This window comes from Notamacropus eugenii, chromosome 1, assembly GCF_028372415.1.
Source record: "Notamacropus eugenii isolate mMacEug1 chromosome 1, mMacEug1.pri_v2, whole genome shotgun sequence".
Taxonomy (NCBI): Eukaryota; Metazoa; Chordata; class Mammalia; order Diprotodontia; family Macropodidae; genus Notamacropus; species Notamacropus eugenii.
The window spans coordinates 63,462,134-63,485,085 of NC_092872.1; the positions used below are offsets into that span (position 1 = coordinate 63,462,134).

A 22,952-nucleotide genomic window follows, 5' to 3' on the forward strand; every position below is an offset into this window, starting at 1 on the left:
TGTGTGTATGTATGTATATGTGTGTATAATCAGAGGAAGGAGCTGAAGCCTAATCTTCTTGGCTCCATGACCATGATATAAAACCATACTGCTTTTCATAAATGATAATTCTTATAACAATCATATTATTAACAAATGTGAGAAGATATTATGCTAGGTACTATAGTTATTTTCTCCTTTTATTTTTTTGGTTTCTCTTTCTCAAGCCCAATATTCATGTTCTTTCAACAGTTCCTTTCACATCATCCTTTCAGAATGAAGTTTAGTTTGTTAGTTTTTCTCTTAAAATGTAGTCTACCACCAGAAAAAGAACTGATGGATTCTTAATGTAGAACAAAGCATACTATTTTTCACTTTATGTATTTTTTCATGTTTTTTTTCCTCTTTGGGTCTGTCTTTTTTTGCAACATGACTAATATGGTAATATGTTTTACATGACTGAATATGTATAACCTATAACAAATTGCTTACTGTCTCAGGGAGGGAGAAGGTGACAGAGGAAGAGAGAAATTTGGAACTAAAAATTGAAAAAAAATGTTAGAATTGTCTTTACATGTAACTGGGGAAAAATAAAATATTATTTTTAAAAATTTAGTGTCCATAATTAACTATAATATTTCACATGTTGCTTGATCAGTGTAGAGTACCATGAGCATGTTTCTTCCTGTGCTCTGAACATTAAGATTCCTTTAAATTTAAGTAGCAACATCTCATTGTTGGCCAATATTGAGTTTGTGATCAACTAAAAAGCCCAGATAAATTTAATGTGGACTATTGCCAAGCAAATATTCTCTTCCAGCTATCCTATTTTTTTTTGCAAGCGATTTTTGAACCAGTTTTTTAGCCCCTGATAAATTTAATCTTTTTTCATTTTGGCCTAGTTTTGAAATTTTTTTGAAATCATTTTGAGGATACTGGAGTTGAAGTCAGAGGACCTTGGATTTCTCAGTCTTTACTGCTTAGTAATTGTTTGATTTGAGGCCAGTTACTTTACTTCTGTGGGTCTCAGTTTCCCCTTCTGCAAAATGAGAGGTTGTACTAGATCAAGGGTCGGATACATTTTTATGTGTAGAGCCATAAGGTAAGAATAATTTTTACAATTTTAAACAAGGTATTATTGCATTTAAAAACGTAAAAACCACTGATAGGCCATACCAAATAGACTATGGGCTAGATTTCATCCTCATGCCATAGTTTGCTGACCCTTGGACTAGATAATCTAAAAGATCCCTTCCAACTCTACGTTCCTGTGAATGCTGATTTTTGTCATCTGTTATATTAACAGCAATTCCTGCGGGAAAAGAGCCAAAGGTTTTCATTTTTTGGTTTTTTATTTTGTACACCTTCAATATGAGTCAAAAGTTTGAGACAACTGCTTACTAAAAACAAATGTAATCTTGAGCTATATCAACTCAATTCAGCAAAAATTTATTAGATGTCTACCAAGTACAGAGCATGACATCTGTGATAAAAGTGGTAATAGTCCTGTAGTATACTATACTACTCAGGCTACATTCAGAATATTGTATCTATTTCTGGGTTTCATACTTTCAGGTGGGACATCAACAAATTAGATTGCATTTGGAATGCAACCAAGTTAGGGAGGGATGTAGAACTGTGTCACCAAGGAAATGGTAAGAGAAGTGGACTAAATGTGAGCTATCATGTAGAAGGAATGATTCTTTTTCCTATTATTTCAGAAGGCAAAACTAGGACCAGTATGTGGAAGTTGCAGAAAGGTAAAGGATATGTGTGTGTGTGTGTGTATGTGTGTGTGTGTGTGTGTGTGTGTGTGTGTGTACACACAAATGCACATTTTTAGCAGTTGGAGCTGTCCAACATCCTCATCCAGTGCTGCCTCATCCAGTACTGAGCTTCTCAATACTGGGAATATTCAACCAGAGACTGGTTGACTATCTGTTACAAGTTGTTCCTTCCTTGAAAGAGTAACCCCCACATTGTTAAGGAAGCTGGACTAGATAATGTGTACATTTCCTTCTCATTTAATATTCTATTCATGGTTTCTTGAAAGGGAAAATACTACTACTTTCATTTTTAAAGTTCTTTGAAAATGATGAATAAGCATGTGGACAAGAACTAATGACTTTATTCAGACTTTCAAAGATCTTTTGATAAAAATTCATGATAAAAGTGATTTTAAAGAAAAGCAATTTTTTGGTCAGAGGATATGAACAGGCAGTTTTCAGATGAAGAAATTAAAGCTATCTATAGTCATATAAAAATGCTCTAAATCACTATTGATTAGAGAAATGCAGATCAAAACAACTCCGAGGTACCACATCACATCTATCAGATTGACTAACATAACAGAACAGGAAGATGATAAATGATGGGGAAGATATGGGAAAAATGGAACACTCATGCATTGTTGGGGAGAACAGTTTGGAACTATGCACGAAAGGCTACAAAACTATGACCCATCAATACCGCTTCTTGGCCTGTATCCTAAAGAGATCATAAAAATGGAAAAAGGACCCATATGCACAAAAATATTTATAGCAGCTCTTTTTATGGTGGCTAAGAATTGGAAATTGAAGGGATGCCCATCAGTTGGGGAATGGCTGAACAAGTTATGGTATATGAATGTAATGGAATACTTTTGTTCCATAAGAAATGAACAGGCAGACTTTAGAAAAACCTGGAAAGACTTTGCATAAGCTGGTGCTGAGTGAAGTGAGAGAACCAGGAAAATATTGTACGTAGTAATAGCAATATTGTGTGATGACTTTGATAGACTTAGCTCTTCTCAGCAATGCAGTGAACTAAGACAGTTTCAAAAGACTCATGATGGAAAATGCTATCCACGTTCAGAGAAAGAACTATGGAGACTGAATGCAGATCGAAGCATACTATTTTCTCTTTTTTTTGTTCTCATGATTTTTCCCTTTGGTTCTAATTCTTCTTTGCAACATGACTAATGTGGAAATATGTTTGTTATGATTGATTGTACATGTATTACCTATATCAGATTGCATGCTACCTTGGAACAGGGAGGGGAAGGAGAGGGAGAAAATTTAAAACTCAAAATCTTATAAAAGTGAATGTTGAAAACTAAAACTAACTAAATAAATATTTTTCAAAAACCAATTTAAAAGAAAACAAACCAAGTAACCATGGTTTGCCTTGGGTAAACAATATGCTATTATATAATAGTGGGGGTGGAGAGAAAGAGACAGATGTGAGACACATTTCAAAAAAAGACTCAGCAGGACTTAGTGATTGGTGAATGGAGTCAAGTATGAATCTATGATGCCAGTTTAGTACTTTACATGTGTTATCTCATTTGATCCATATTTTAAGTCTGGAAATGACTAAAAGAAAAAGAAAAGTCTACTGTGGGAACTAATGGTGGATCAGAGTTCATTCATCAGATATTTGTAGTATACCCTCTTTTGTACAAAAGGGGTGGAGGAGAGTGATGCAGTACAGCCACTGATCAAAGAAAATGTGTTCATTTGTACTTCTGCATATGCCTTGTAATTAGCAGTATATTAAAGGGAAGGAAGAGGGGGAGCAATTGCTGGTGGCTAGGGAGATACTGAATATGCTCGGGAGAGGGGAGAAGACCCTGGAAGCAGTAGAAAAGGATGTTTCTGTACAATACCCCATATATGCAGTAGGTGGTTAATAAAGTTTGAAGAGTCAAATTGAGATTATGGAGCCAAGGACTAGTTTGGGAAAGAAGAAATCTGGATACTTTTTTCTCTGAAATAGACAAAAAGATGAGAAAGTTTGAGCCTTTTGGCCTCTATCTCTTTAGTTCCTTAGGTCCGTAACTACAAGTAGACCAGTAAAAGCAATTTCCTCAAGCATTTCTACAACCCCATTTTGTCCTTCTTTTCAGTTCCAGACCTGGTTCATTGCTCATTCACATATCCAAGATGTATATACTGAAGGAACGCTGTGATTTGACCATTCAACTATGTATCACCAACTGGGAAATGACCATTCTTTATCCACTTGGTTTTTCCTTTGTGAAATATTAGAATGAATGCTTTCAAGTGATTATGGTTCTCCTTTGGGAGGTTCTGGAGGATTCCTGAGCTTGATACTAGTCAATTCCTTTTCATTTGCAAGCCTTCTTGTATTGCTATATGGCTATGAGGCATGGAATACCACAGCATCCAGTGAATTCAAATTGATGATTACCCAAATGGCAAGAGGGATAAATGATGGACATTAATAGGCATTACCAATTGCAAGGGAAAAGCAGCATCAAGAATGTCATTAGAGAGCTGTATAACCAGAAAAGAAGATGGTTTGATCAGGTAGTTAGAATAAGGAACAACCAATGGAAAATCCTTGTATTCCATTGATATCTACATAATGTCAAAAAACCTGGAGGAAAGATTCCACCATGTTGTTTGAACTCACTGGGGATGGTTTAAAGGAATAAAAGGCACAAATATGAAGGGCTAGTTGGATTGATTGGCGTCTGTGTCCAGATAATAACAATACATCCATGGAAATACATATTTAGGCTTTGTATCCCACTTTCAAAAGGATGTGAAGTAGTTTATGAGATTAAGCATACTGCAAAATGGGACAATTAGAAATAAAGCAGAATCTTATCTAAAAAAGGACAAACTGAGTACAACTTTTGGACAATAATTGATGCTCTTGAGTTTCTTGACAGCTAGGGTAAAGAGGAAATCTGTTAAGTTATGTAGTTTTAATTTTCTGACTAAAGAGGGTGCATAAAAACTTCTGTTGAGATAGGCATTTCTTTGAAACTACAAGCAAAAATTATCACATGGGTCCTCTATTAGGGACCTTTAGTAACACAGGCAATTTCCTCAACTAGTTTTGCTTCTTTCATTCAAGGTCTATTTAAATGCATAAACATTTTATTGATCCTGTCTCAAGGTAAAAGATATGACATTAACTTTATCTCAGTAAAGAGATATATAAGAAATTTTCTGTGGATAGTGAGATAATATGTCCTAGGTACTTCATTCTCTGGTGATCTAATAACACTAGGCTAGAATTAAAACATCTACATAATGGATAGTTACCATGATCCTTATTCTACTTTAAATATCAGAGCCTTTGATTGCAGTCATTTCATGATTAAACTTCCTGAAGTTCTTATAAAGCAGATATTCTCTGTTGTTTGTTAAAGTTCAAGCTCTGTACCTTAGCTACCAGTCACGATAGTACTATTGTCATTCCATGACTATTCACTTTTGTTGTGACACTTAAGTAGTTGATAAATAATAGTTTTAAAAGATGAAATAACTGGTAAAAGTTCCAAAACTAAGCTTGTATTCTCACCGATATGGGCCAACCTATTTTCAGCTGGAATCATTTCCTACAGCTCTCCAGCTTTTATTTTTTCACAAAACAAAAACCTTGTATATTTTCAAGCATTGTAACAAGTATACCCCCACAATGTTGCAATAACCAGGGTAATTTTTTTCCAGTGACATCACCAGTACACTATAAATAAAGCCCGTTCTAACATTGTAAAAGCCTTGACTGTAACCTTGAGCCAGTTCTCAGAGATTCGGATCAGTTAGTGATAATGTAAGCTAGCACTCCATGGTATTAACTCCTCTGCCAGTCTACTTATCATTATCATAATACATAAGAGTTTGTTCATAGAACATTTTTTCCTGTAGATATAATTGTGGAGATTCATGGTTTTATATAGAGATTCGGAATTTCATGTAGAGAGTATCCTAAAAGTCTTAGTGCTGTTTTAATCTATTAAAAGGAAAAGTTATTAAAACTTAAAATTGCACTGAGACTTTGGGGACAGCCTGTGTAATCTTTTTATGTTTTACTGTGTATGTGAAAATGTTTTCTTCTTTTAAGATCAAAATTAAGAAATGAAACAGCTTATCACTGTGACATTGTTTTGACTGATGTATTTTTGTGGAATCAATCATGTTAAGTTGTACCTCTGCTTGTTTTAGAACCCTAGAGTTCTGCATCATTAGCATAGAAGAACTCTTTAGCCTACGTATTTCTTAGGATGAGAGTTACCAGTTAACAGTCTTTACCCATAAAAAAACTTCACATCCCCTAGATAACATCTAATTTTAAACAAAACTATAATATTGTGTCAGCAAGGATGTTTGCTATGAAGTGCATTCACAAATAGCTGAATGAGTTAACCTGATGGATAGGGTTAATTAAATTTTGGTGAATGCCTACAAAACACAGTCAACTTTAATGCTTCATTGATGTAATTCACTTTCTTTTTCTGGCAATAACTAAATATTACTGTTCCACGTGTCCTGTCCAAAAGAAGGTGGGTCAAGTTTGTTAGCAAGTAGAACTTGTGGTTGCTTAGTAAGTGAGGTAGAGCCAAAGTGGGAAGAGATTAAAATATGAGGTTTATCAGTGGAAGATATTAGAAATGGTAGTCCATGGAGGCCTGGTGAAATACTAGGAAGACTGGAGCAGGAGATAGAAGACCAAATATTGTTGCTCTGAAAAAGCAGTTCAGGGCACAATGTGATATGCCCTTTGTGTCCCAGTAGGATGATACCTTTTTTTAAAATCCAGGCAATAAAAGCCTTTCCCCTCCTAGGCTTTGAAGACCTAGCTGCCAAGCATTACTATACCTGAGGTCCAGGTCATGTTATGGGATCTATACTGAATGTTGACATTTAGAGCTTTCTATTGGACTCTGAGGCATGTTCCTCCTATCTGTAGTCCTTCCATTTAATTTAATGCTGAAATTATGGAATCTCCCCTTCATAGATGATCAAGGAACTATTGAATGAAAGTCAGAATTGAGATGGACCGATGAAATGTGGAATGTGCTAGCAGCAAGCCAGGCTTCAGGACTGTAGAGAGGCAGAGCTAAGGGAGCAGGAAGAGAGAGAACATTGAGGAATAAGTAGGCTGACTAGGTCTCAGTGGGGGAAACAACACAGTGGGCTGTTTTGGTTAATAAACATAACTACCACCAGCATGGTATCCTGGACAGCAGCACATTTGTGACAAAGTCCAGTGACCCTGAGTATATAGTACCTAAGAACTGACTAGGAGCTATAGATATCCTATGGTTTTTCTTCCCAAATGCTTCACTCAGGGCAGGTCTCATTGTGTGTGTGTTTGTCCTTCATTCTCAAAGAGGACCATGACATCAAGATGATGACATGACTTGCAGTTCACTTTGATTTGAGTGACAGAGACTTATATGTGTAGAGTGATATGACATCAAATCCATGACCACTAGAAATTTAAAATTACCGAATGAAATGTCTTGAATATCCTAATGCACCTTGTCTGTAGTTCATCATGGCATAAATAGAAGACCTCCCCATGGTTATGTATAAGTGAGTTCTTCCATTTATAATCCTGTGCACAGTGTGGAAATAGAGTTGGTTTTCAGAGTAAACCGTTGGATCTCAATATAGGAATCCTGTGGTTGCAGCTGCCATACAAAGCCTGCTCTGCTTAACTGTAAAGACTTTGACATGCAGAATACTCTTGCTTGTGGCAATGGATTTTCCTCTAGCATCCTAATTATTAACTTTGTCTGTTGGCACATTAGTACTTATGACTTGGAATGCAAGAGATGCAGAAATGAAAGTAACTAAAAAGAAATAGGATTTACCAGGCCTGACTGTAGTTTTCAGTATTAGACTTCAAGATTCTGATCATCTCTTTGTACAATAGTGGACTTTCCTGAAATAATATTCTGGGAGAGACACTCACCAATTAGGACAGTGGGGTCTCAGGGCAGAAATGCAGTTGGTGAGATGTCTGTAGAGTAGCTTTTATTGAGTATCTGTTATATATCAAACATTGTGATAAGTACTGGGAATTCAAAACAACCAAACAGGAAACATACAAAAGTAACAAAGTATGTATGTAGTAAATAGAAAGAAATTTTAGGGTAGGGAGAGAATACAGTTGTTAACTGGAGGAGCCAGGAAAAATTTTGTATAAGAGAGAGTCCTAACCTCTTTCTATGCAGCTGTTCTCCAAAAGAAATCTAAAGATAGCGATGAGGAAGGAGAGCATTCTAGGCATTGGAGACAGCTTATGCACAGTTATGGAAGTGGAAGATGGCACATCATGGGTTAGAATAGAGTGTGTGAGGGGAAATAATAGTAATAGCTAGCACTTACGTAGTGCTTTAAGGTTGCAAAAGTACATGCATAATTTGATTCTCACAATAACCCTGCAACGTAGATGCTACTGTTATTTCATTTTACAGATGAAGCAACTGAGGCTGAGAGAGTGACTTGTCCAGAGGTGTATAACTGTTAAATGTTTGAGGAAGAATTCAAACCCAGGTCTTCTTGACTCTTTTCAGAAAGATAGAATGGAATCAGATTGTGAAGGACTTTAGATGCCAAACAGAAAAGAATGTCCAGTTACAGACAATGCAGTTGTGCCATCAGTATAAAGGAAAGTGTTTGCTTACCTGTTTAATGCAGGAAGATATGTATCATGTTTACTTAATTTGGATCAAGCTTTTATATATAGATGGAAGAGAAGTAATGAAGTGTGATCCTATTGCTAACCATTTAAGAGCAGGATTATATCTGCCAAAAGACCATTCCTGCTTATTTTTATTTTAGCAGTTTTTTTTTTTATGTGGATTCCGAAAAGAAGTATCAGTTACCCAATAACTATATTAACTGGACAATTTGGTTCATGGCCATTAAACCAAAGACTATAGCTAGTCGGCAAATCCCTGAAGTTGTTGTTAACTCTTGATTGAGATCTAACAGAATGGAGTCAGGAAGACCTGAGCTGGAATCCTACCTCAGTCTGTAGCTGTGTGACCTTGGGCAAGTTACTTTACTTCTCTCAGCCTCTAAAATGGGGATAATAATAGAATCTACCACACAAAGTTGTTGTGAGGATCAAATGAGTTTATGATGTGCTTTGTAAATCCAAAACTCCTGTATAAATGCTAGCTCTGTTATTAAACAGCACTGGGAGGTTTGTTACTAAATTCTCCTTTTTCGTGGATATTATATTGAGAAATTCAGTTCTGCTATTTATTGAAGAGAAAAACTGACATAGGGCTTAAAAATGATAACGTTGTAAAATTTGATTTCTTATTTGAGAATTATTGATACATTTCATTTTATTACACATTATTTTCTGAAGTTTTACATTTTCTCCCTCTTCTGCTCCCCTACACAGTGATCCATACCCATAATTTTCTACCTCTTTAAGGAAGGGAAGGAGGTGCATATCTCCTTTCTGGGACCAAATTTGGTCATTATAAACTATATTTGGTTTGATTTTTTTCTTTGCATTTACATTTTTACAGTAGTATATGTTTTCTTAGTTCATTCTGTTTACATACATCTTCTCATGCTTCTGTGAATTCTTCATATTTGTCATTTCTTATATTACATTAATATTTCATTACATTTATGTTCCACAGTTTGTTTAACCGTTCCCCAGTTAATTAGCATCTGCTTTGCTTCTAGTTCATTGGTGCCACAAAAAAGTGGTGCTATGAGTGTTTTGGATTTGTGAGACACTTCTTTTTCTCCTTTACCTCCTTGGAGTATAAAGCATAGATTTTGAAAAGAAGGATCAACAAGGTGGTTAGTTGGTAATTTTGAGATAATGGAGGATTTTTCTTTTTAAAGATGGAGTAGATAGTACTTTGTGTCTATCCTGATGGAATTATATTAATACAATTCATTAAGGTTAGTTGTTTGGAAACTCTAGGTTTTTGCACTTGGGACAAATTAAAAAGCCTCTTAGGGCAAAAAAGTCTTTTCTTGGGACCTCTTTAGTTTGATTAGTCCACAAACATTTCAAGTTATTAAATATTTATTAAGCATCTGTGATGTGCAAGGTACTGCAGAGTATCTGGAATTGTTGATTTCTACCTACAGAGGGCCTGCAGTCAGTTTTGTGTCTTGTTTATCTTCTGTGGTTCCCAGATAGAGCACACTGCATTGCATATCTAGTATTCATTAAATTACATCAAAGGAATGGGGGCATCCATTATTAGCTCTCTTTTCTCTCCAATTCTACAACTCAGATTCCTTCAGAATTACACTCTTTCTTTGCTAGGTGCATCCTTCTTGTACCCTTGATCTCATCCCTTTTCTCCCCCAGGAGCTTTCTCATAGGATGATAGAGCAAGAACTGAAAGGGACTATATAGATCCCCTCTCTTTCTAATCTTCAAGCTCTGTTTATCTATTGGCTCCTTCCCTAAATACAGGCATGCTTAAATCTCTCCTGTCATTTAAAAGCTTCACTTGACCCTCCTATCCCCTCAGGACATCACCCTTTATCTCTCCTCCTTTTCACAGTCCAACTCCTAGAAAAAAGGCTTCGTATTTGTTGCTTTTACTTCGTTACATTCCGATCTCCTTTTCAGCACCTCACCGTCTGGCTTCTAGTACTGCCGTTGCCCTAAAGCTGATTCTCTCCAAGGTTACTGATCTCTAATTGCTAAATGCAGCCACCTTTTCTTAGCCCTCATCCTTTTTAGCTATGCTGCAGCATTTGACACTGATCTCTTATTTCTGGATATTCTTTCCTCTCTACATTTTTGTGACATTGTCTCCTGGTACTCTTCTCACTTATCTAATACTTAAAAAAAAATATTTATTTTAAGTTTTCAACATTTACTTCCCTAAGTTTTAAATTTTCTCCCTCTCCTCCCCTAGATGGCATGCCATATGATGTGGCTCTATACATACATTCCTATTAAACACATTTTCATATTAATCGTGTTGCATAGAAAAATTATAACGAATGAGAGAGAACATGAGGAAAAAAACAAAACAAAAAAAGAGAAAATAGTCTACTTTGCTCTGCATTCCAACTCCATAGTTCTTTCTCTGGATTTGGACAGCATTTACCATCATGAGTCTGTTGGAATTGTTTTAGGTCCTTGCATTTCTGAGAAGGGCGAAGTCTATCAAAATCAGTCATCACATACTGTGGCTGTTTCTGTGAACAATATTCTCCTGGTTCCACTCACTTCATTCAGCATCAGTTCATAGAAATCTTTCCAGGATTTTCTGAAGTCCACCTGTTCATCATTTCTTACACAGTACACAAAAAGTGCTGCTGTAAATATTTTTGTGCATGTAGGTCCTTCTCCATTTTTATGATCTCTTTGGGATATAGCTCTAGAAGCAGTATTGCTGGGTGAAAGGGTGTCCGACACTCTCAATCTCTTATCCTGGATCAGCAACCATGACCCACCTCCTGTGTGGGGATGTATGCCAGAATTCTGTCCAGAGCCCTCTTCCCTCTCTACCTTCTCTTGGCACATCCTATGAGTTATAACTGGCATGTATGTAGTGCTTTGAGGTACGGAAACACTTTCTAGAAGTTACCTCAATTGATACTAACAATAATTCTATGAAATTACTGCTACTATTGATCTCATCTTATGGATAAGAAAACTAAGATTTAGGTTGAGTCACTGAGCTAGTCTGTTGATGAGCCTGGATTCAAATGTAGGCTGTCCTGAATGTAGGTCTAACACTAGCCACTGTGCAGTACACCCAAATCTATAATACACAGATCTAGTCCTGATCTCTACCAAAATCCAGTCTCATATCACCAAGTGCTTACTGTATATCTACACTTGAATATCCTATAGACATTTCAAATTTCAAAAGTGAACTCATTATCATCCTTTGAAGTCTACACTTCCATCTAACCTTCTTCTTTCTATTGAGGGCAATACTATTCTTATACTTACCCAGGTGGAAACCTTCAGTAATGTGTAAATTCCTTGAAAACAGGGAATGCTTTGTTTTTGTCTTTCTAATCCCAATGTGTAGCAAAAGCTTGGCACATTGTTGCTGCTTAGTAATTACTAATCAAATTGAACAAAATGCAAAGATAAACTTGTAGGACTACGTAATTGAATAAAGTAATTTCTCTCATGATCTCTCTCACTTCTTTGTAGAACAGTGTCTAAAATATGTTCCCTGGAAGTTTAACCCCAAACCTTCCACTGTAATCAATAGGAATCTAATTTCTTCTTAGAAAGATAAAAATTTAAGATTAGTTCAAATATAGGCGACCTGAAAGAATTATGGTAAAATGGTAAAATCTTCCTAAAATGTCCCTTTCTTGGAAAGGGACAGTGTATATGAAAGTAGATACTGAAACACACTTGTGTTTTATACAAACCGAATTTATATAACCAGCATTAAGCAAATACAAAACAACAGATATTTGGACCAATGCAGTTTCACTGATTTCAATTTGTAGTGTTGTCTTGAACAAAAAATCGGGAAAAGTTTTGTTTCCATTTTGCTCTCTGTCATTTGTTTTTCTAATAAGCAGCATTGCTAGTTCTGTTTTCCACTCCCCCAGGCAATGGGCAAACACTGGTTTTAAAAGCCTTTGTATTTATCTTCTGGTGAATAGTTCAACATGAAGTTTCTTGCAAAAGAAAGTGTTAGTGAAGTGCTATCAGATTTTTAGATCTTCTGACTTAGAAAATGAATTCTCATATCTTTTGTAGACAGATGATATTAAAGTCAGGCAAGAAGGTTAGATCAGGAACTTTATTAAAAGCCATTTCCAAGTAGATAAGTGGTCAAAGGATATGAAGAAACAGTTCTCAAAAGAAGAAATGCAAGCTATCAATAACCATCTAACAAGTGCTCAAAATTACGACTAATAAAAGAAACATAAACTAAAATGACTCTGAGGTTGGCATCTCAAAGATGAGGAATGCTCTATGTTAGCAGTATATATATGCACATTAAATTCACTGGTAATAGCAAAGGAAATTGGCCCAACCAATTTGAAAAACAAGCTCCAATTTATGCATTTTTTTAAAAATCAGGAAAACTAGATATGATAGACTTTTGACAATTACCAAATAGAAATTAAATAGAGTATGGCTATTTTTAAAAGAAATATGATTACCTTTACAAAATTTGATCCTATGTTGGGACAAAAGGAGCTCACAGCTAAATGTAGAAAAACAGGATTATGAAATGTCTTTTATAGACTATAAAAGACAGTATGACACAGAACTGGCCTTGAAGCCTGGGAGAACTGTGTTCAAGTACTCCTCTCAGCGCACTCAGTAACTCTATAAAACTCTAAGCTGTAGAGTAGCTTCCTCAACCAGAAATTCCCACACTAAAAAAATCACGTCTGTTTTCTATTCTTTTATAGACCATAATACAATAAAAACTGTAATAAGGAGAGGAAATGATATATAAAGTACTCAGACTTTGATGGAGACTAAATAATGTCATCCCCACTAACAAGTAGATATGAATAATATTAAAAAGGATTGAAAACCATCAACTAGTAAGATTGCTCCACATCAGTAATAATAAGGGAAATGCAAATCATAACAATTGAGGTTTCATTTCACAACAAAAAATAGAAATCAGAAAGGACAGGCATGCTAAAGATTATTATATTAGTGAAACAGGGAACTGAACCAGTCTTTATAAAAAGCAATTTAGAGTTATACTTTTAAAAAATTAATAAAATGTTCTTACTCTTTGATCCAGAGATTTCACTGCTACACATATATGCCAAAGTTGTAAAAGACAGAAGGATCTCATGTATGCCAAAACATTTTTAGCAATACCTTTTATACTTGTAAAGAGCTGAAAGCAAAGTAATTTACCCATCAATTAGGCTAAACAAATTGTGATACATGAATATAATATTGACTGAGCTGGAAGAAGCTATGAATTAGAAGAGTTCAGAGAAGTATGTGTAGACTTACATTAGTTGTTGCAGAATGAAGTAAGAAGAATCAGAAAAATGGTATAGAGAGAGACTACAACAGTTTGAATGGAAAGACCAAAAAAAGAAAAAAATGACCAAGTTTTCTTGGAGAAGAATTGAAAAATATACCTTCCTCTTTTTTGTAGAGGTAGAGGGGACTAAAGGTGTAGCTTATTTCACATAGGAGCAGGCATGATTGATGTATTAGTTTTGTTGAACTGCCTTTAATTTTTTTTTATTCTTGGCTATAAGTAATGATGGGGGGGATAGTATTCAAAAATACAGTAGATACTTAAAAATCAGTAAAAATAAGATTAAAAAATAATAAATGGGCCAAATGTGTTGATTTTTTCCTTGACTATACTTTTTTTTTGTCATAAGAATTTTATGGGGGGAGGAGGTCAGTGAGAAATCATAGTATCATTTAAAAAAAGAGAGCACAATAAAACATTTTTTAAAAAAGTGAGTCAAAGGGGTGGAGCCAAGATGGTGGAATATAAAGACAGACCTACTCTAGCTCTGCCCTCATAACCCAAAAAATACCTGCAAAAAATGACTCTAAAGACATTCTAGAGCAGCAGAAGCCACAAAATGACAGTGAAAGAGATTTCCAGCCCAAGACAGCCTGGAATGCTGACAGGAAAGATCTATCACACCAGGCTCAGAGTGGAGCGCAGCTCAGCCTTGGCCACTCTAGACAGCACAGACAGGACTGGAGCAGGCTTCAGGGTGCAAAATCACCCTGGTGCAGCCTCGATTCCCTGATTTGTCAACCCACAAATGCCAAAGACAGCTTCAAAGGTCAGTAAGAAAGTTCTTTCACCTGGGTGAGAGGGAAGCGAGATCAGGGCCCCAGCACAGCCCTGACCCCAGGGTGAACAGCAGCCACTGCAGCAGCAGCATCCACTTTTAGAGCCCTTTGCCTGAAGACTTTGGGGGAATTGAGCTGCTGATCTGGATCTCAGTTCTGAGTGGCAGTCCTGAGGTGAGGAGGAGCACTGGCATGATAGAGCTGGTGGAGGCTCTGGAGAGGGAATCCTACTTGCAGATCCTGGGCAGAATAGTGCTTGTGGTTGTTCCCAGACCAGAGCACAGACCAGGAGAGGAATAAACTCCTCTCCCTTGATTGTGCCACCGTGGAGGAACTGAGAACTTATAGGTTCCTAGAGTATACCCTCCACTTGAGAAAGGACTCAAAAGTCAAGTAACTGGCTGGGAAAATGCCCAAAAAAGGGGAAAAAAAATAAGACTGTAGAAGGTTACTTTCTTGGTGAAAAGGTGTTTTCTTCCATCCTTTTGGATGAGGAAGAAAAAAGTATACCATCAGAGGAAGAGATGAAAGTCAAGGCTTGTACATCCAGAACCTCCAAAAAAAAATATGCAGTGGTCTCAGGCCATGGAAGAGCTCAAAAAGGATTTTGAAAATCAAGTAAGAGAAGTGGAGCAAAAATTGGATAGAGAAATGAGAATGATGCCAGAAATCATGAAAAGCGAATCAGCGGCTTGCTTAAAGGAGACCCCAAAAAATACTGAAGAAAGTATCACCTTCAAAAATAGACTAACACAAATGGCAAAAGAGATCCAAAAAGCCAATGAAGAGAAGACTGCTTTAAAAAGCAGAATTAGCCAAATAGAAAAGGAGGTTCAAAAGCTCACTGAAGAAAATAGTTCTTTAAAAATTAGAATGGAGCAGATGGAAGCTAATGATTTTATGAGAAACCAAGAAATTATAAAACAAAACCAAAAGAATGAAAAATAGAAGACAATGTGAAATATCTCACTGAAAAAACAGCTGACCTGGAAAGTAGATCCAAGAGAGATAATTTAAAAATTATTGGTCTACTTGAAAACCATGATCAAAAAAAGAGCCTGGACATCATCTTCCAAGAAATTGTTAAGGAAAACTTCTCTCATATTCTAGAACCAGAGAGTTTTTCACAGAAATGAAAAAATTCACTGATCACCTCCTGAAAGAGATCCCCAAAGGAAAACTCTTGGGAATATTGTAGCCAATAGGTCAAGGAGAAAATATTACAACCTGCCAGAAAAAAATAATTCAAGTATTGTGGAAATTCAATCAGGATAACACAGGACTTAGCAGCATCTATACTAAGGGATCAAAGGACTTGGAATATGATATTCCAGAGGTCAAAGGAGATAGGATTAAAACCAAAATCACCTACCCAGCAAAACTGCATATAATACTTCAAGGGAAAAAAGTGGAAATTCAATGAAATAGAGGATTTTCAAGCATTCTTATTGAAAAGACCAGAGCTGAATAGAAAATTTGACTTTCAAATATAAGAATCAAGAGAAACATGAAAAGATAAACAAGAAAGAAAAGTCTTAAGGAATTCATTAAAGTTGAACTGTTTACATTCCTGCATGGAAAGATGCTGTTTGTAACTCATGAGACCTTTTTTAGAATTAGGGTAGTTAGAGGGAATGTATGTATGTATGTGTGTGTGTGTATATATATATGTACATATATGTGTGTGTATGAGTATGTATGTGTATATTATATATGTGTAGTTATGTATGTGTACATGTGTGTATGTGTATATATACATGTGTGTATACACACATGTGTGTATATGCATATATATATATATATACATAGACAGAGGGCACATGGTAAGCTGAATGTGAAGGGAGAATACCTAAAAAAAATAAAATTTACTGTTGAATGGAATGTATTATGAGTAAGAGAAAGAGAGAGGTAGAATGTAGCAAATCACCCCACATACAAGAGGGAAGAAAGAGCTTCTACAATGGAGGGGAAGAGGAGGAGATAAAAGGAAATTGAGCTTTACTCTCATGGAATTTAACTTAAGAAGGAAATAACACACACTCAATTGGATGTGGAAATCTATTTTATCCTGCAGGAACGCAAGGGGGAAGGGAATAGGGGTGGGAAGATAATAGAAGGGTCAGCAAATTAGGAAAAGGGATAATCAGAAGCTAACAGTATTGTGGGAGGACAGGTCAGGGGGAGAGAATGGAATAAATGAAGGGCAGGATAGAACAGAGGAAAATGTTGTTAGTCTTTTACAACATAAATATTATGGAAGTGCTTTGCATTGTTACACATGCATGACCTATACTGAATTGCTTGTTTTCTCAATGAAGGGAGGGAGGGAGGCAGGGAGAGAATATGGAACTCAAAGCTTTAAGAGTGAATGTTAAAAATAGTTTTAGCATGCAGCTGGAAATTAAGCTATACAGGCAATGGAGTGTAGAAATCTATTTTGCCCTACAGGAAAATAGAGGAAAAGGGGGATGGAAGAAGGATAGGTAAGAGAAGGGAGGACAGACTGAAGTAAGGACTGGATGGGGTACATGCTGTCCTGGGGTGGGGGGTGGGAAGAGATGGAGAGAAAATTTTGAATTCAAATTCTTCTGGAAGTGAATGTTAAGAACTGAAAAATAAATAAATTATATTTTTAAAAAGTGAGTCAAAGAACAAACCATAGAAGCAATAAACAAATTAATGAGACAACATATCAGAATGGAACACTTATATCTCCCAATACTTATGCTAACAAAATAGAAAAAAGATATATTGCATATATGACTAAAATAAAAACTCTAGAAAATTAAGAATTTATATAAATTCATAAACACAAAAGTAAAAATTCTGAAAATTAAAAAGGAGGTGAACAAAAAGACTGTTGAACTAATGAATAAAATTTAACATCTGGCTTTTGGGGGAAAAAATCCAACATTCAAATAGATGAACCATTAGCCAATTTGACCTTTGTTTTTAAAAAGGGAGGAAACACATTGTCAGAATTTTAAAATGAGGAGTGCACGATCAATGAAGAGGAAATGAAATGTTCAGAAACTACTATAGCCAATTATTTGCCAATAAGAAGGAAATAAACATTTTAAAGTACTTACTATGTATCAGGCACTATGTTCAATGCTTTATACATATTTACACATATTATTTGATTCTTATAACGGCACTACAAGGTAGGTACTATTGTTATTATCATTCTCATTTTATAGATGAGGAAACTGAGACAAACAGTGGTAAAGTAACTTGGCCAGGGTTACATAGCTGTAAATGTCTGTGGCCGGATTTGAACTTGTCTGTTCCAGGGTTCTACCCACTGTGCCACCTAGCTAAAAACTTAAAATAGATGAATATTTACAAAAATGTAAAGAAAAATTGAGCAAGCCACAAATTGTCTTTTATAGGAGGGATATTTGTCAAAAACAAATTCTGGTCAATATGGATTCACAAGTGAGATAAACTCCAAACTCTTTACCCAGATATTTATGTCTTTCTTAGATCTTAAGGTCTTAGGAGTGTCCTAGCTATATGTTACGCTGCTCCTATTCATTAGTGCTACATACTCAAGCCATATCAGACTACTTTTCATACTTCATTCATACTCCACCCCACCCAATTATTAGATTATAAGCTTCTTGAGGTTGAGTGTCTTTTTTTTTTTTTTGTATCCCCAGGACTTAACACAGTATCTAGAACATAAAAGGAGCTTAATAAATGTTTACTGATTGAAATCTTTGTCTCATTGAATTATTGATTTCTGTTAGTTCCAGGGAGTATGCATTTCTACTTCTATTTAATCTGTATATTCTCATCTCAATTTTTTCCCTTGAACCCTTTTTTTTTCCAATTTTGTGTTGATCTCACCTTTTCTGTAACCCTTGTGGCTAAGCTATTTTTTTTTCTCTTGAGACCTTTTGTAGTTATAGAGGGGATTTCTGGATTTACCTCTTAATCTTTTCTCAATCTCTTCATTTCTGCTTCATTAATCTGCTTCATTTCTGCATTATCTGGTCTTTTCTTGTTTACTCATTATTTTCAACCTCAGTTCTTGTTTTGGAATGTTGTGCTCAATCCAGTCTCCTCTGGCACTCTTGGATGAGTTGGGTAAATCTTATTTGACTCTTTTCCCTTTGTAGTGTAGCTTCTGCTGCTGATCTAAATAGGGTAGATGACATTAGGCCCCCTCTGTACTTCAGAATCTGGCTTCCATCTCAGTCTCTTGCTGATGTGGGTTCTAGTTTCAGCTGAACTTGGTCTTTTTCTTGCAAGATCCCCAGTTAGTAGATGGTCCTGTTCTTCCTATTTCCTTGATAGGTCCTAAAGGGATACTACAGATTATTTTAGTTTCAAAATAATCTCCCCTGCTCTGGTATTGGCAGTCAGCTGCTTAGTTGGCCCTGTCTCGTACTGTGCTACCCAGTGTTGTGAGATAATTAGGCTCCCCTTGCTCAAAGTGTCCATTTAGGGGATCTCATACTGGCTTCCCTGGGAAGGTTCCTGTCTTTAGTTTTACAGCTTCCCTATTTACCTGTGATCAGACTGACTTCCCTAGTTGAGACCTTTCTATATGCGTCAATCAGCTTTCTGCTAGGGTTTTTTTATTTTTATTTTTTTATTTTTTTTATTTTTTAATGTTTAACAATCACTCCCATACAATTGCGATTTTATCCCCCCCACCTACCCCCCACTACCCCCCTCCCTCCCCACGACTGCATACAATTCTGTATAGATTCTACATATACTTTCCTATTGAGTATATTTTCACTATAGTCATGCTACGTAGTCAGACTAAGATGAATGAAAGAAATCATATAACAAATCAGAACACGATACACAAACACATACACATACACAGGCATGATCTGCTACATTATGTGAATGACTTCCATATTTCTCTCTCTGAGTGTGGAAGGCATTTTGCCTTGAGAACCACCATTGGGATTTTTTTTTTTTTGTAAGAAGTTCTTGTGTTATTACAAAATTCTAAGTCTACCAGAAAAAACTCTCACACACTGTGGTCGTTGCTGTGCATAAAGTTCTCCTGGGTCTGCTCCTTTCACTCAGCATCAGGTCATATAAGTCCCTCCAGGCCTCTCTGAAGTCTTCTTGTTCATCATTTCTTATGGCACAATAGTACTCCATTACATTCATATACCACAGTTTATTCAGCCATTCCCCAATTGATGGACATCCCCTTGACTTCCAGTTTTTGGCAACTACATAGAGTGCTGCTATAAATATTTTTGTACATGTGGGACCCTTTCCCATTTTTATGATCTCTTGGGGATACAGTCCTAGAAGCGATATTGCTGGGTCAAAGGGTATGCACATTTTTGTAGCCCTTTGAGCATAGTTCCAAATTGCTCTCCAGAATGGTTGGATGTGCTCGCAGCTCCACCAACAATGAATTAGTGTTCCAACTCTCCCACATCCTCTCCAGCATTTATCATTTTCTTGTTCTGTCATGTTTGCCAATCTTATAGGTGTGATGTGGTACCTCAGAGTTGTTTTGATTTGCATCTCTCTAACCAATAGTGATTTAGAGCATTTTTTCATATGATTATAGATAGCTTTAATATCTTCCTCTGAAAATTGCCTGTTCATATCCTTTGACCATTTATCAATTGGGGAATGACTTGTATGATTATACATTTGGGTTAGTTCTCTATATATTCTAGAAATGAGGCCTTTATCCCCGTCTGCTAGGGTTTTTTGTTTTGGTTTGGTTTTTTGTTTATTTGTTTTGGTTTTAACAGTTCTGATCTGGATGGTGAAGGTAATTTCTGATTCTGCTTGATTTTCTTTATCATTGATCTTCTAGGGTTCTTTAAGATATTTACTAGGTTTTATGTAGAAGCCTTGCCTCCTTTGCAAACAACAAGGCAAGGGACAGAGGAAAAAGTCAAAGAGGATGAAGGAGGGTTGTTGTGGAACTTAAATGAAATAGCACATGTAAAGCATTTTGTAAACTTCAAAGTGCTGTCTTCCCAGGAACCCTTCAACAATTGTTATTTTTATCTTTTTTCATTTTTGCCAATCTGTGGTTAGGTTCCTTTCTTTTTATCATTTTAAAATCCATCATTTATGCATATTATAGGATTCAGAGCTGCAAGGGATCTTGGAGGTCATTTAGTCCAATTCCCACATATTACTGATGAGGAAGCTGAAGCCAGAGAGGTTAAGCAACTTTCCTGAGATCCCACATATGCCGGGTCACTGTTTGAATCTAAGTCCTCTGATTTCTAATCCAATGCTTTTTACAATGCTGCACACTTAGTAAATGCCATCTTTGTAAAGACTCTGGCACTACTAAGAATGAAACTGACATAGTATCTCGATTCTTAATTATATAAAGCATTTATATTTTCTTTTAAAAGTTACAAAACTTGCATATTAGTCTCAAAGGTGAATTTTGAAAATTTTCTATATCTAAAGGGAAATTTTTCCAGAGCTTGAGAAAAATACAACAAACTGATTTTTCATACTAATTGGAAGGAACTCTGAAGTCATTGAACAATCTGGTTACTCTGAAATATGGTTAGTGCTTTAGCCTGTTTTAAAGCCTTTATTATTATTACTTATTAACAAACACTTTTACAGAAAATAAGACTCTAAACAAATTATTTGCATATCTCACCATTTTGTTCCTGTCTTTAATGTATGTCTTTTCAGTTAAAAACAGTATGTTCAGACTGATAATTTTTAATTTTCCCTGTAATGCTGTTTTTCTAAGACCTTTTCAACCAGTTTTATCTCTGAAGGAAGTAAACTTGTGTTTGTTTTTGTTTCCTTATTCTTTATGGGATCATAGATGTAGGGCTGGCAGGAACCTCAGAGGCTATCTAGTTCAGCTCCTCATTTTACAGATGAGGAAACTTAGGCCCAGGGAGGTTAAATGACTTGTCTCTTTGCTTCTGGTACAATATAATGAAACACATAAATGGATAAAATATAAAAGTATGCTTAAAATGAGTAGCTCTGTCTGGATTTAGAACTATCAGGGAGAGCTGGAATTTGAATTTCAAGGAAAACAGAGAAACTTGAAACTAAGGACGGCATTTGGTGATGACAGTTGTAGGTTCTATGAAAGCCAGCTTTCCTCCACCAAGACCCACCTCCCACCTAACACTTGTTATTACCATTTGATATAGTGGCAAGAAGGAGAATAGCGCTCATTGTTCCAAACTGTTGTTGGAGGATGTGGATGATGTCTGCAGAATAAACTTTAAGTTTGATTTTGGTAGAGTAGCAGTCCTGAAGTATGATAAGGGGTTATGTTACTGGTAATGGCTCAATGCTTACCTTAATTCATTAAAAAAAACCAAAACCTTGTGCTGTGTAATAATCATAATTAACCATTATTATAATTAGACAAATATCTTTAAGTTTTAAAAAGCAATTGATATACGATTCTAACATGGTTTTTCTCTTATGTTTATAGATAACCACACTTATTAATCATAAAGATAAAACAAAATGGTCAGATAAGACTTTGCAAGCAATTCAACGAGTTGGACAAGCAGTCAACTTGGCAGTTGGAAGATTTGTTACGGTAGGGGAAGCTATAGCCAATGAAAATTGGGATTTGAAAGAGGAAATTAATATTGCTTGCTTGGAAGCAAAACAAGCAGGTATGTAAATATTTACATTTTTTCCTTGTCTAATACCAATGTTATTGCCACGTAGATAGTCGTTAAGATTGTTGTTGTCTTGTGTATTTCAGGATGCTTTTGTCATGAAGTCTTGGATTGCTTTTAAAGGATTGGTCATATTCTTTTGATTTAAGCCCTACCCAGAAACCTAGGGGAAAAAAATCTCTTTACTGAGAAAATAAAGGCTGTTCATCTTAAGCTTCTTCTTCTGTATTCATCATCCCTTATTCTCTCATCATTTGCTCTAATCTCTGACAAAGAGGTGACCCTGTAACTTGCCACTTCTTCCATTGAACCTATCCCCTCTCGTCTCCTCTGGGAAGTAGCCCCTTCAATCATCTCTTTTTCTCTCTACAATCATCTCTCTCAATCACACATCATAATTAACACTCTAAGGCTTACAAATATGCTCTAGTCAACCTTTAAAAAAATCTTCATTTGATCCTTTTACCTCCTCAAGTTGTAATACTATATCTTTCCCTTCCACAACCACAACAAGAACTCAGTACTCATCTCCTGACCTTAAAAGCTTGACTTCAACTTCTATCTCCAATGTTGCCAATGAATTTTTTTTTTAAATTCATTAGCCTTCATTTAGTCTTCATCTTGATTTTTCTGCAACTTTTGACACTGTTGACTACTTTCTCCTCCTGGATACCTTCTCTTCCTTTGACTTTCAAGCTACTGCTTTCTTTTGGTTCTCCTTTTATCTGCCTAATCATTTCGATTCAGTCTTTTTTTTCCTAGATCATTATCCCCTAACTCTTGAGTATCACTGGAAATTCTTTGATCTCTCTTGTCTTCTTT

General features: G+C 35.9%; 1 protein-coding gene across 1 annotated transcript in view; it reads left to right on the forward strand.

Moving 5' to 3' along the window:
• CTNNAL1 (catenin alpha like 1) overlaps window positions 1-22,952 on the forward strand; it is a 98,284-nt gene that overhangs the window by 4,695 nt on the left and 70,637 nt on the right. The window contains exon 2 of the mRNA XM_072604362.1: window positions 21,935-22,124. Within this exon, the coding sequence (XP_072460463.1) occupies window positions 21,935-22,124 (190 nt within the window). The remainder of the gene's footprint in view (window positions 1-21,934; window positions 22,125-22,952) is intronic.